The 12,769-nt window shown below is 42.2% G+C and overlaps 1 protein-coding gene across 1 annotated transcript in view; it reads left to right on the top strand.

The window, feature by feature from the left end:
* The first annotated feature begins 2,354 nt into the window (after nucleotides 1-2,354).
* PLCL2 (phospholipase C like 2) overlaps nucleotides 2,355-12,769 on the top strand; it is a 171,766-nt gene continuing 161,351 nt past the window's right edge. Inside the window, exons 1-2 of the mRNA XM_090284377.1 lie at nucleotides 2,355-2,548; nucleotides 2,874-3,435. Of these exons, the coding sequence (XP_090140503.1) occupies nucleotides 3,103-3,435 (333 nt within the window). The 5' untranslated portion in view covers nucleotides 2,355-2,548; nucleotides 2,874-3,102. The remainder of the gene's footprint in view (nucleotides 2,549-2,873; nucleotides 3,436-12,769) is intronic.

Genomic DNA, 12,769 nt, shown 5'->3' on the forward strand with positions numbered 1-12,769 from the left:
CTGAAGGAACCATTAAATACGTATTTGCTGAGGAATGACTATGATATTTTGGCTCTTTTTCTTACTCTAACTTCTATGAATTTTACAATGCCATGAAAACACTCCAGCAAGAATTTTGGCAAAATATTTCCAATTTCTTCAATAACATTGCTCATGGAATAGGAGAAATGGAAAGCAATCACTTAGTAGCTGCAGAGAGACAAGCAGGAAGGAAGAGAAACAGTCACTCAGTACGCTGTTTGTGATGAACAAAATCTGAGTTTAGCCATTAAAAAGCCTGCTCGGAGCTAAGAATTGCACTTGTCAGAGGATCATGCTGCTTCCCATCACCATATAAGAGAAATGGTACCTACCGTCTGGCTGTTTGTGTGATGGAGAAGTGCGCTCTAACATCAGCAGGCGTGTGACCATCGGCTTGTGGGAGACAAGCACTGATGGGGATAAAAAGGAACCTGGCACAGGCCTTGTGCTTCTGGCATCATTAGTTATAGGTCTGCCAAGATACTTTGGGAAACGTTTTAATTTAAATACGAAGTATATTTCAACGAAGTCTCCTGGTTTGACCTGTTGGGAATCCAGGGTGAGATGGATCAGTGTTCATTTTGGAGATTAGGCAAATTAGACGGTGGTTTTATAAAAAGCATCCTCACTCACCTGGGGAAACTCATAGTACGACCTGCAGGATATATGACTCCCACAGCATTTTACTAGTGATTGGTAAATGCAGAAAAGGGCAGGGATTCCTCCAGGTGTTTGTTCAAAATACCAAGGTCGAGAACGTTAGGAATAAGGGCCCAGTACTCTTCCTTTCCTCCCCCACAGCATACTCAGAGGATACTATGACTATACATTCAATAAGGTAGATTAAGATCCTGATTTGAATTCTTCGAACACTTCTTTCTGCAGAAACTGCCACAAGACAAAAAAAGAAAAAAAAATTTTTGAACCAAAACTAGGGGAAAAGAAAAGGGATGGGACTGAATCAAACATTAAAACATTGTTGTCCTTCGATGTAAAAATATTTCTGTGAGTGTGTAGGCCCTGGTTGGCAAGGGATGGAGAAAAAGCCTGTCTGATGGGTTACAAAAACATGAATCCAGAAGATCAGAATTAAAATGCTCCCGAGAATAACATCGAGGTATTTGAAGTTGCTTGAGAGGCAGGGGTGGGTATGTATGTAAAGCCCAGTTCCTCAGAGGCTACTTGGCAGTTTGCTACAACATCATGCTAATGAAAGCAAGGTCTTTAAGTTCACCCCCCAGCAGACTATCAGTTTCTTTTTCAGCACCCTGCGGGAAGCGCATTCCTAGAAAAGGAAACTCACTAGTTAGAGTAGAGGTGGGGTGCTAAAGGAGGGCTGGAGGCTGGAACCAAGGAGTCAGGGATGGAGAGGTAGGTGGGGCCTCGGGTACCAGGCTGTGAGTTTGGGCCCTCTCTGGCTGGAAGGATGAAGATTTAGGCAGGCAGGTATTTGCGCTGGGGAGCGACATGATCAAGGTTGATTTTTAGGTGGGTCACTCTACCTGAAGTGTTGAGGCCAGGGATAAACCGGGAAGACCAGAGACCAGAGACCAGAGGGAGGAGGGACTGGCTGTTGTGATCCAATTAGGATACCTTGGCCCTCAGTGGGCTGGACCAGTTGGCATCTCAGGAAGGACCCAGGAGGGAGGGACGTAGGTGATAAATTCCTGTAGGGTGACTCAGAGGGCACAGAGCAGGCTCTGCCGAGGTCCTGTGCTCCTCACCTCTTGTCATCTGTCCACCTCCCCCACCCACCCATCCACCCCGCCCTGGCATCCCTGAAAGCAGTTGAATCAATTTCAGTTTCAGGAGCCCAAGGGAACGGAACTGGTTTCTGTGTATGACTGGGGTCTGACCCACTGGGGAAGCCCAGAGGGGAACGTCCGATGGCTTTTTCCCAAGCTGGGTGGGAGGGGAACAAGTCCCGCGTTCGGGGTTGGGGGTAGGAGGGAGGTGCAGCGGCTGAGTAACCCGAGACCCGGGACATCGGCTCCTGGCCCTGGAGGGGCCTGCAAGCTGGTTTCCCTTCGAGGCGCCGGGCGGGTATTTGGCAGTTACCGCAGCTCTAGTGGGGCGCGGGGTATCCAAAACCCATTACCGCCTCCGGTCATCAGCTCTGCTGCGAAGTTCCCGCTGCCCGATGTCCTGGCCCTACCGCGACATTCGCGACCTCGAAGGGCACCCAGGAGACTTGTGGTGGGTTAGGGGCAGCCAGGGAGGGTCCCCGCGGCCTGTAGGGGGCAGCGCCGAGCCCAGGAGGAGGCTCTTAGCTGCGGGCGGGGGTGGGTGGGTCTGGGCTACCCGGGCGGCACCAAGACTGTCACTGCCCGGCCGCCCTGCCGTGCGCTTGTGCGCTTCCTATAGGCGCTTCAGGCCTTAGAGGGACCCTGGGGGAACGTGGCAGGGCCGACAGGCAACGGGCGACGGCCTGTAGGGAGTTAGGATCCCGGGAGACCCACATTGCTTCCCCTCCGCGCCGGGCGGTGAGACCCTCGGGAGGCGCCTCCGCGTGGCCAGAGCACGTCAGGTCGCCTACCGCTTCCCTTCGCTTTAAGCCCGAGGTGGGCACCCCGGCCCCGGGCCAGGGCGCCTGGGTCCTGAGCGATGAGTGCTCCGACCCCTGGGGTGGGTGCCCTGAGCCTCCGGGGAGGGCGTCTCGACTCCCCAGAGCAGGCGACCCATTACTTTGGGGTGGGTGCCTGGAGCCCCGGGGTGGGCGCCCGGCGCGCGCGGGTTATTTTTGGCGCCCGCGGCGGCGCGTGTGTCTGGGCGTGTTTTTCTTCCCCAGGTGCCTGGAGCCCTGGCTCCGCCGCAGCCGGAGCTGACTTGTGTCTCTCTTCTCTTCTCTGCAGGAATCTTTCGACTGTTCTGCCGCCACGACTTTCATCCTGAGCGAAGAGAGCTCGAAACAAATATCACATCTAAATTAAAAAAAAGGAAAAAAAAAAAAAAAGCGGAAGAAGCTCCGAGGCAGCGGCGGGAGGAGGCGAGGAGGAGGGGCCGCGCAAGGCGGCCCGAGGCGGCGGCGGGGACGCGGGGACGCGGGGACGCGGCTTTGTGCTGGCGGGTCGCGGGGCGCCCATGGCGGAGTGCGGCCGGGGGGGCGCCGCAGGCGGGGCCCTGCCCACCTCCCCGGGCCCAGCCCTTGGCGCCAAGGGAGCCCTGAAAGCCGAGGAAGGCAGCGGTGGCGGAGGAGGTCGCTTCGGCCACGGGCGGACGCACTGTGACAGCGGCGGGGTTTCCAACGGAGACTGCAGCCTCGGTGTGTCCGGTGTGTCCGGGGACGAAGCCCGGGCCAGCCCCGCCAGGGCACCCCACGGCGGGGCGCTCGCCCCGACCCCCAGTCCGGCTGTCGGCTCCCTCCTCCGGGAAAACAAGCCGGGCGGCCTGCCCCGCCGGAGCAGCATCATCAAGGTAGGTGGGAGAAGGACGCTCATCGCCCACCCCCAGCCGCCCTTGGGGTCTGTTTCCCCAAGAGGGGAGTGATGGTGGAAGGAGGGGTTTGTAAGAGGAGCCCTTTGCTAACGGGAACCACTGGTGCACGGGTGGTTGGGATGGTTGAACAGGGATTGGATGCCAATGGCATTTGGAAAGATTCTAGAGGTGTTCCTCAATGTGCAGGGGGAGCTATGCTCAGACATTCCCAGTTGAACTTGGGGCTGTCACCTCTCGCAGGATTGGCCTGGAATTGTGGCCTGTGCCTAGTTGGGCAGGGCATGTTCTTCCGTGGTAGACTCCTTGTAAGGTTTCTATTTTATGTTAAAGACAGTTAGTGATTATGTGAAAACATTTGGGTGAAGAGAGATTATTTAATAGGTTTCTTCTGATCTTTATGCACTTGCCTTTTGCAAACGGTTATACATTGAGGCTGCAAAGTCTCTGGTCACTCAGTCACACGGAGATGTGGAGTCGGGTTCTGAACATAAATGCAGATTTCCGCTTTCTTAGGCTCAAAAGCACTGAGAGATTACAGTTATGCATGATTTCGGATTTCATCTCTTTCTTGCTGCAGTAGGCTGGCCTTCAGTTTTGTGGAAGTTCTTTTGGGCAGTTTGCTTGGTTTTGATATCTTTTGCATTGTGTTATTTAGCAGAAAAGTTAATGATTGTTTTCTGTATTTTAAGCTCAAGAAGTAATAGTAGAAACTCCTGAGTTTGTGGTGGTTTCATTCTAATATTACATTTTGATCTGCAGTGTAAAAATATTTCTCGTGACATGAAGTGAAAAAAAAGTTGATGAGCTAAGAACAGAGCGTTAGCAAAACTAGCTCATTCTACTCAAGTTTGGAGCAAATATGAACGTGTTGCTTTCTGAAAGTCAAGGGGTTACCAGGACAGTGAGCAGCCAAGCACATCCATAGGGCTGCACCTACCCTTCCTATAGCTGATGACTGGTGGGAAGGAGAACAGAATGGGCCACAATGAAAAGCACTGGCACTGGTGGTATTTGAAATTTAATTGGACCTACAGCAGTCTCCTAAGTACAGCGTTAAGTGTCTGATGTTCTTATCAATTTATACTGTAATCTGGTGAAATACACCACCTTGCTACTCTATGTAACAGGCAGTTGTGAAACTGCTTTTCGCTTTGTCATCTGTTTGCATAGTTTATGTCTGGGCAAGTGCACAATTGAAGGACTTAAAGCTCAAGTGTATCAGCCTACCTGCAGCAGGTGTTTTGAGTTTAATTAAGAAAAAGTGAAGTATATTTTTGTTGCATACCTAGCTTTTAGTGGTTTATTTATTTATTTTACTCTGTAGCTTATATTCCCATGTCAGTTGTTTTCAACTGTGTGTGATAATCAATCCTATTGACAGAGTAATGTGTTGTATCTGTTTTTATTGGTGACTGGTGATTGGTGGTGATTTTTCACTGTGGTATTAATGAAATTTGAGGTGACATTTCCAGAGAAAATATCAGCCTACTTTAACTTTTCACCTCCATTTTTCTGGAGGGGACTGTTTTTACATGTAAAAAAATTCAAAGTTTATTGGTGTCCATAGTGGGAGTCACAGTGTAACTTAATTACAATAGCTTCTATTTTAATTTCACATTCTTGGAAGAGTAGGAAGGATGGTTTGCCCATATTTCTGATATGTGGAGTTGAGAACTTATTAGTAGATGTCATTTCGTCATTGAAGAGTCTAGAAGAACATGGGAAAATGATTGATTATACAGAAATCACTGGTTTCTGAATTGTTAAACTTTCAACGATTTCTTTGTCCTTTTTCTTCTTGCTAATGAAAGCAGTTGGCTTCTTGTTCACAATTGTTTTCCTGGATATACATTGCCAGGAACATAGTAAGACCTCAGTATGCTTCCTGAATGAATGGAGAAATGATTAGGAAGTACAAGTTTTCTCTGTTAAGTTCTCTTAATTTCTGAAATGGGTTAGTTTTGATTTTCCAGTCTCTTATCTTATTCATTGCCTTGTACATACTAAGGTGACTGGATTAACTGCTGCTCGCCCCCCAACCTCTATTTTCAATGTGCATTATCTTAAACAGCCCTTAAAACTATGGAAATAGTGTTGAAAGTTGTTCAAGCCTGGATTACAGGAAAGAGTTATGCTATGATTAAGCAGGTAACTAGTTGGTATGTTTTCCCATGAATTGGTGCCTTGAAGAATCAAGATTTTAGAAATTTAGTGTGGTATCTTCTAAAGATGTAACAGCACCTATCCTAGTAGAATAAGGAGATCTTTTACTTTAACATCAAATTTCATATAGCAATGAATAATGCACATACATTTTTGTCACCAGAATGGCAGAAATTGTATTTCACTTTTGTTAAAAAAATAATAAAAATCTTAGCAAAAGCCCATGTAAAGTAGTAACAGTTTCATCCTTCCTAGGTTTTCTTATATTCTTTTTGAATATAAGGGATGAACATAGTCAGGCAATGGAATAGTAGAGGTGAAAGTAGATTAATAAGCAAGATGGTAACTGGGGGCGTGAGAAAATGTCAGGAGTAAATTCTAGCTGAGTAAGAGACCAGAATTTATGGGGTTGCATTAGCTGAATTGTCAGGCTTCTGAGCTATGCCCCTTTCCGAGCTTCCATCTTCATTATAGCCTCGACAGCCCTCTCAGGGGTGGGGAGGGATCCCAAATCAAAATGAGAAATAACAGCATACACAGTGTGCAAAGGAAAGGGAGTATTGCTGAGGTGTAGAACATAGGGAGCAATATACTGTGGTCTCACCAGAATTATAGCCTTCATTTAAAAATCATTGCTTTTGAATTCCATCTGTTTTGTAAATATGGTGTTGAGTAAGAAATTGTTGTCAAACTACATTTCTGCCAAAGTAGATGCATAGATCTGTACTAAAAGAGCTCCTTGGTTATGGCAACAATGTTGATGAAAATTCAGAGTAAACAGCCTTGTAGAACCTTTTACAAATGCTTAAGAAGAGAAGGAAGCCATGGGACTTATCACCATACTTTTCTATTTTTCCTTAGCTTATTGAAAATAGTGTTATACTTTTTAGATTATTTACAAAGCCGTATTACTAGATTCTTAGGGGATGAGCCAGTCTTCTTAAGTAATCTAGTAAATGAAAACATCACTTTCATTTTCTCTTTTCATATTTCATTTCATCACACTCTTCAATACAATGCACACTTTATTTTGGAACAGTTAATTTGGTTAATTGTTCAGATAGCATCCATTTTTTACAACTAACTCAATCCTTTAATTTAGGACCTTGGTCTAAAAGTATGAAGTAGCATTTTAGATTTCTTTTTAATTTTGGAAATAAAATGTCTATACATTTGGATAGTTTTATTTTAATCAAACTAATTGAATATTTTAGTTGATACTTTTAAAAATTGGTATAATTTGCATAAAGTAAAACTCACTTCTGTTGGTGAGTTCTATGAGACTTGGCAAACACAAAGCCATGGTGTCATCGCCACAATCAAGATATGGAACAGTTCCATCACCTCAAAAAATTCCCCAGTCCCTTTGTAGTCTTTCCTTTCCCTCTCCCCTAGACCATGGCAACCTTTGATCTTAGGTACTTTTTTATTAAGTAGGAAATACAGATATTGCATTATTTTGGTATTTAAAAGTACTAGCTGCAGCCACCATTTACTAAACACTTGCTACATGCATAATGCGTGAAAAGTGCTTGATGTAATTCTTTGACTTGGTTCTGTACCAATCATGGAGGCTGAAGAAAACCAGAATTCAGAGAGGTTAACCACTTGGCCAAGGTGTTAGAGCTGGTTGATGTACTCCACTTGGGCACAGCTGCACTCTGCTGCTCCCCAAACTATACTGGCTGTTTTAAATTTTCTATTTAATTAAGGTAGCCTTGGTGAATCAGAACATTGGATTTGATTTTCCCCTTTAAATGTGGGGGACATTTGAGGGAGGAAAATAATCCCTATTTCTGCTGACAGAAGAGGTAGACAGATAATATAATCAGACAGCTGTTGGTCACCTGTTGTAGCTGCTTGACCAGAGCTGTCAGCTTCCCTGGGACCAATGGTTTGACCTTCTCAAGGTGGCAATCCTTATTTTTATTAATCTCATTACTGTCATTATCATAGTATCATACTGTGTAGGACAAACACCTTTATTACCTTTTTGCCAACATATATCCCTATGTCTTGATGCTGAGCAATCCCAAAGTCAATAAACAGGCTTTTTGGATTTATTATATATATTTAAACGAAATAATAAAAATGTGATGATGAATATTATATTGTCCCATAGAGTAAATGAACCAGACTCCTTCTAGGCAAGAGCTGGGCTGTATTTATCAGTTCTGCACAGATAACAAGCACTCAGTAACTATATTTTGAATTGGATTTTAAATATACTATCTGCACTTGACTTTATTTATTTTTACTTGAATGGTTGTGAAAAGACAACTGCATGCCCAAAATCTTGTGGGCAATATCATAAATATTAAACAAACAGTGACAGGATCACAAAGTGAATTTGTCTGTATAGATAGGCAACCTGGATCTTTTAGGTCAGAAAAATCTATTGGCCAGTCAGCAGCTCTCCACTTCACTTTGTACTAATGCATTTTAGGCCACACAAGAGAACTGTTGGAAGGCCAGGGCAGGGCTGCTTCTCTCAGCCGCTCAGTTTTCCAGCCTTTCCTCCAAACAGTTATGTTTGACTTGTGTTGTTTTTCATCAAATCCAAACAGACAACAGACAAGAAATTGTTTATTTTTTTTAATTGCTGATCTCTGCTACTCAAGCTATTTTCTTAGATTGCTCTCTCCCAGAATCTGTTCAGTTCCTTTTATAGGTCTGTGTACTCCACAGGGGTCTAAACGTGACTATTCTGTTTTTCTTTTTCTTTGCTTCTTCTTATTTTTTTTAATGCCCAAGTTACCTATTCATTATTGAACAAAATAGGGCAGTGTTATTTACAGCCTAAATGCAGATAAAAATGAAGGATGGACATTCGTATTTTCTCTTCAGACTTTATTTTATACATGTATGTCCAAAAGTAGATGCTCTGTTCCTTAATACTAACTGTTGGCTGTCATTACTTACTCATTTGCCAGACCCCTGGATTAGTTTAGCTACCTTTTTGTTTTATATTAATGAGATTCTGTAGTGCAGCAGATATTCAATTATTTTTACCTGTAGGCGACAAGATCTGAAGCTCTGTGTTCCTACTGATAATAATTGTGAATCAACAGGATTGTGCTTGGCATGAGTATTAGTAGTGACTCAAACTCAAGTCAGAGCCCTCAGGGAAGTCTCAGCAATACCTGCTCTCCTTGTGTTGGAATAATTCCAGCATTGGCAGGTTGCTCAGTTATTTGGAGTGTACACCAAAAGGTTGAGGGTTTACTCCCCGGTTGGGGTACATATGGGGGGCAACTGATAGATGTTTCTTTCTCACATTGACCCCCCCTCTCTAAAATCAATAGAGATATCCTCAGGTGAGGATTAAAAACTCATTAAAAAAATTCATAGCTTTAGGGTGCTCAGAGTATATAATTAATTACATTGAACTTCAGTGATGATTATGCGAATGATCCAGCAAGCACTTGGACTTGGCACCTGCCTATGTCCAAGTGGCAGAGGAGGGCAGGTGGCTAGGTGCCCTGCTGGCTACTAGTGCTTGCTCACATGGGAGGAATAATTAGGCAGAACGTATTCTAGCTAATAATTTCAGCTGGGTTGTACTCTGGGGTCTTAATGCCACACTCAGGCCACGTGTTGCATGTCTAGATTATTCAGGAGGCAGAGTAGTGGTGGGAAAAGTAGAGGATGTGGAGTTAGGTGCTTGGGTCAGTTTCTGGCCCCTTCTCTTCCTTTCTGTGTGGCCTTGGGTGAGATATTTAAATTTGTGTGTAGTTATCCCATCTGTACAAGAGAGAGGATGCAATCCCCTCCTTCAGCGTTTTGTGAGGATGAAATGAGATGATGTAAGTGAGATATTCAGAGCAGTGTGTGGCACGTGATAAGCTCAATAAGCAGTACCCAGTATGTATTTTTTTTTTTATTTTAAGTTTCTCTTATTTAGAATTTATCCTGAGATGAGCAAACTCATTTAGCTCTACTAACATTGCCATGCCCACTTTGGAAGTTTTGTCTTGAAATATGCAGGAGGTGCCCAGAGAAATTTCTCAGGCATATTCTAAAGGTGCTTTCAAGAATTATTTGTTTTGATGCCTTTCTAAACCTGAAGCATCAGACAGCTGTGCAGATATCCAAATAGCCTCAGCTAAATGGTGAGAGGGTATTGAACATCAGTTTCATTGAGCCAGGCACCTGTATGTCTTGATTTGCCCAGGCAGTCCAGATTTACACCTTTTGTCCTGACAAAATTATTAATAGTGCCTTCCTTCACTTTCAAAGGCATCCTGGTTTGGATGATAAATAATATGGCCACCCCACTTATCTGCTTTTTACAAACCTTTGTGTGGAAGCCCCATGAGACTGCCCTTTGTGCCTAAACTTAGCCTTGACATTTATACCTGCCTTTTCTCACCTTGGAATGCTTTCTTCTCTCTCGGTCACCTTCAAGGTCTTCCTCAGTTCACCACCTCTCAGAATGAATTATTTCTGTCTCTGCCTTCCCACCACTACTCTGCCTGTATCTCTGAACAGTCCCATTTCCTTCTGCCTCATAGGTAACTTATCTTACCTTCAGTTTGTGCAAACACCTAGTCTAATGTCTTGTAAAAAGCCGGTATTTAAGTATATACTTGTTGAATAAATGTGTGATGGATTAGTAAATGGACATGGATGATGTAACTTATCTAAGGAATTTGGTGACGATGTAAGATTTTAGCTCCCACTGGTTTTGATTGGAGTATAAAATTTAGTGGGCTGTGTATGTCAAAGAAGAAATTTATTTCACATACATAATTTTGGAAACAATCAAACGGAAGGCAATACCTTCATTTAAAGTTAGATTCAGGAATTTGGTTGGTTTCAGAAGTGTTTTGCAAGATGTTAATACAAATGATCTTTCTCCTTTGGTGCCCCTGAAATAAAGAGTAGACCTTTGAAAATTTCTTATGGTTTATGCTCTATCAAAGTTTAAAAAGCATGGCGAGAGAACTTTACTGTTTTTTTAAAACATTTCATCTATTATTTAATATTCAGATTCCTTAAGGGGTTATAGTTTTTGGTTTTTTTGTTGTTGTTTGTTTGTTTAAAGGAACTGAATTACTTAACCTTTATTGTCATTAACATTGGAGTGTCAGAAGATAGTCATGGAGAGTGCTTTAGAATTAATAATAATAATAAAAGAATAAAAAAGTAATATAGGCAGAGCTGTAGAAATGGGATCTTTAAGCCCTAAGCACATTCTGCCATATAATGGTAGAAATTCTACCTTTTATTGCAACTCAAGGATTCGGTATGGAAATGTTACTAAGAAATGCTTTAAATGCGTCATCTCACACAAGTCTGACCACAGCCTGCAAGGAGACATTATCATTCCCTTTTTACAGACAAGAAAACACACTCTTCAAGGTGGGGGTGTTTTAAAGCAAGGTCACAGAGCTTGCAGGAGGCAGAGCCAGCTTTCAGACCAAGCTTGATTGACTGGAAAGCCCACACATTGAACTGCTCCATCACCTTCTTTCTGTTTCATCTTATTGAAATGTATCTTTGTGACTTTTTTTTCTCCTACTTGCCCAAGCCATGCTGGCTTCTTGATCTTTGCAGTTTCTACCAGTCCTAAAATAGATGACTGATTGCTAATTAGGAAAGTTTGGCCTTTTGGGGCAGAATCTTGGAATGAAGCCAACATGTACCCAGTCAACAAAAAGCCATAGCGATAGTCCTGTCCACCATTTCTGTCTGGTCCTTTTCCTCTCCACTCTCATTTGATTGATTTGAAAAATTTTGGGGATGATGGTCATTTTCCATTTTTTTCTTTTTTTAGCATTGATTTACAGTTACATGCTTTTTAGTTTTCTAGAAGCTAAAGCAGATAATAATAACAGTTTGTTTTTAGGTGAACTTTTTCTTATAGTATCCTTATTATTGTTTTGTAATTGTCAAGTAATTTCAACATTATAAAATATGTTAATACAACATCATTGTGAAATTAGTATTCATGTATTTTCTTGGAGTATTCTAAGTATACTGATTTGGAAATAGCAGATATTAACACTCTAGAAACTACAGCTGGATTTAAAACTGATTAATAATGTAGATTCTGGGATTTCTGGGTTTTTTTAGAACTGAAAGAGGTCATGTAAAATTCTTTTGTAATTAGATGTACACAAGGCCATACTGATTAGTACATTTAGCTCTTAGCTATGGTTGAGTTCATTTATTTGCATATTAGTGAAACAGAATTGAAAAAATAGTTATGTAATACTACAGTATGTATTAATAGAACAAGATGTGGTCTTCCAAACAACTATATTTGAGAGTTTGTTTTTTTGCTATAGATAGCTGCATGTGTACATGCGCTATACTTGTGCATTCATATACTCTGAAGACTCTGTTTATAAATAGTAAAGATTAAGAGCAAATCAAATAATGTAGTGGTAGGGTGACATGAGTCCTGTCTTGTGGAAGACTGATGGGTAGCAGGTGTCTGCTGTCTAAATTGAAAATGCTCAGGAAGGGGTAGGCTGTTTTTTCTTTGTTTGTTTGTTTTTGTTGTTTTTGTTTTATGAGCATTGCTGGTGAAGCCTCTGTTGCTCTTGACCAATTAGTGTGGCCACAGAGGGATAAGTGACCTCGTTTGCAGCTACCATTAGAATCACAAGCCGTATGACTCTCCATATGGTTTCCTGATACCTTGTATTTTCTATCTTCCTTTTAAGCTCTGATGTCCTGTGGGCATAGTAGATGTAATTTTTCAGGTAGTTAATATGGTTTAATGTTTATTCTTGCAGGAAATACAGCAAGTTGCTTAGATTTTTATTTCTATCAGTCCATGCAAATAGATAATATTAACTACAGTAGAATTATTCAGATGTTTTTATATTGGAAGTAATAGAATTCCTGATTTAACATCAGTTTTAAGGATGCATTTATCTTTGGAATTTTTTGATGATTTGTTGAAAGAGCTCTGTATGCTTTTCAAAGCTTTCTCTGGTTTCTGTATATTCCCATAAATGTTTTTATATATATTAAAAATAATATTAGAATTATTACATCATAAGATATGTATATATTGAGCCTTATTAATATTATCATGTGATTTTTCTAACTGGTTAAACCAATTTACACACCCCGACCTGGTTGTATGAGTTCTAGTTGCTCTAATGCTTACTAATATTGTTTTTTTAATTGTAAC

Source organism: Furipterus horrens, unplaced genomic scaffold (genome assembly GCF_987537825.1).
Source record: "Furipterus horrens unplaced genomic scaffold, mFurHor1.1.pri manual_scaffold_7, whole genome shotgun sequence".
Classification (NCBI taxonomy): domain Eukaryota; kingdom Metazoa; phylum Chordata; class Mammalia; order Chiroptera; family Furipteridae; genus Furipterus; species Furipterus horrens.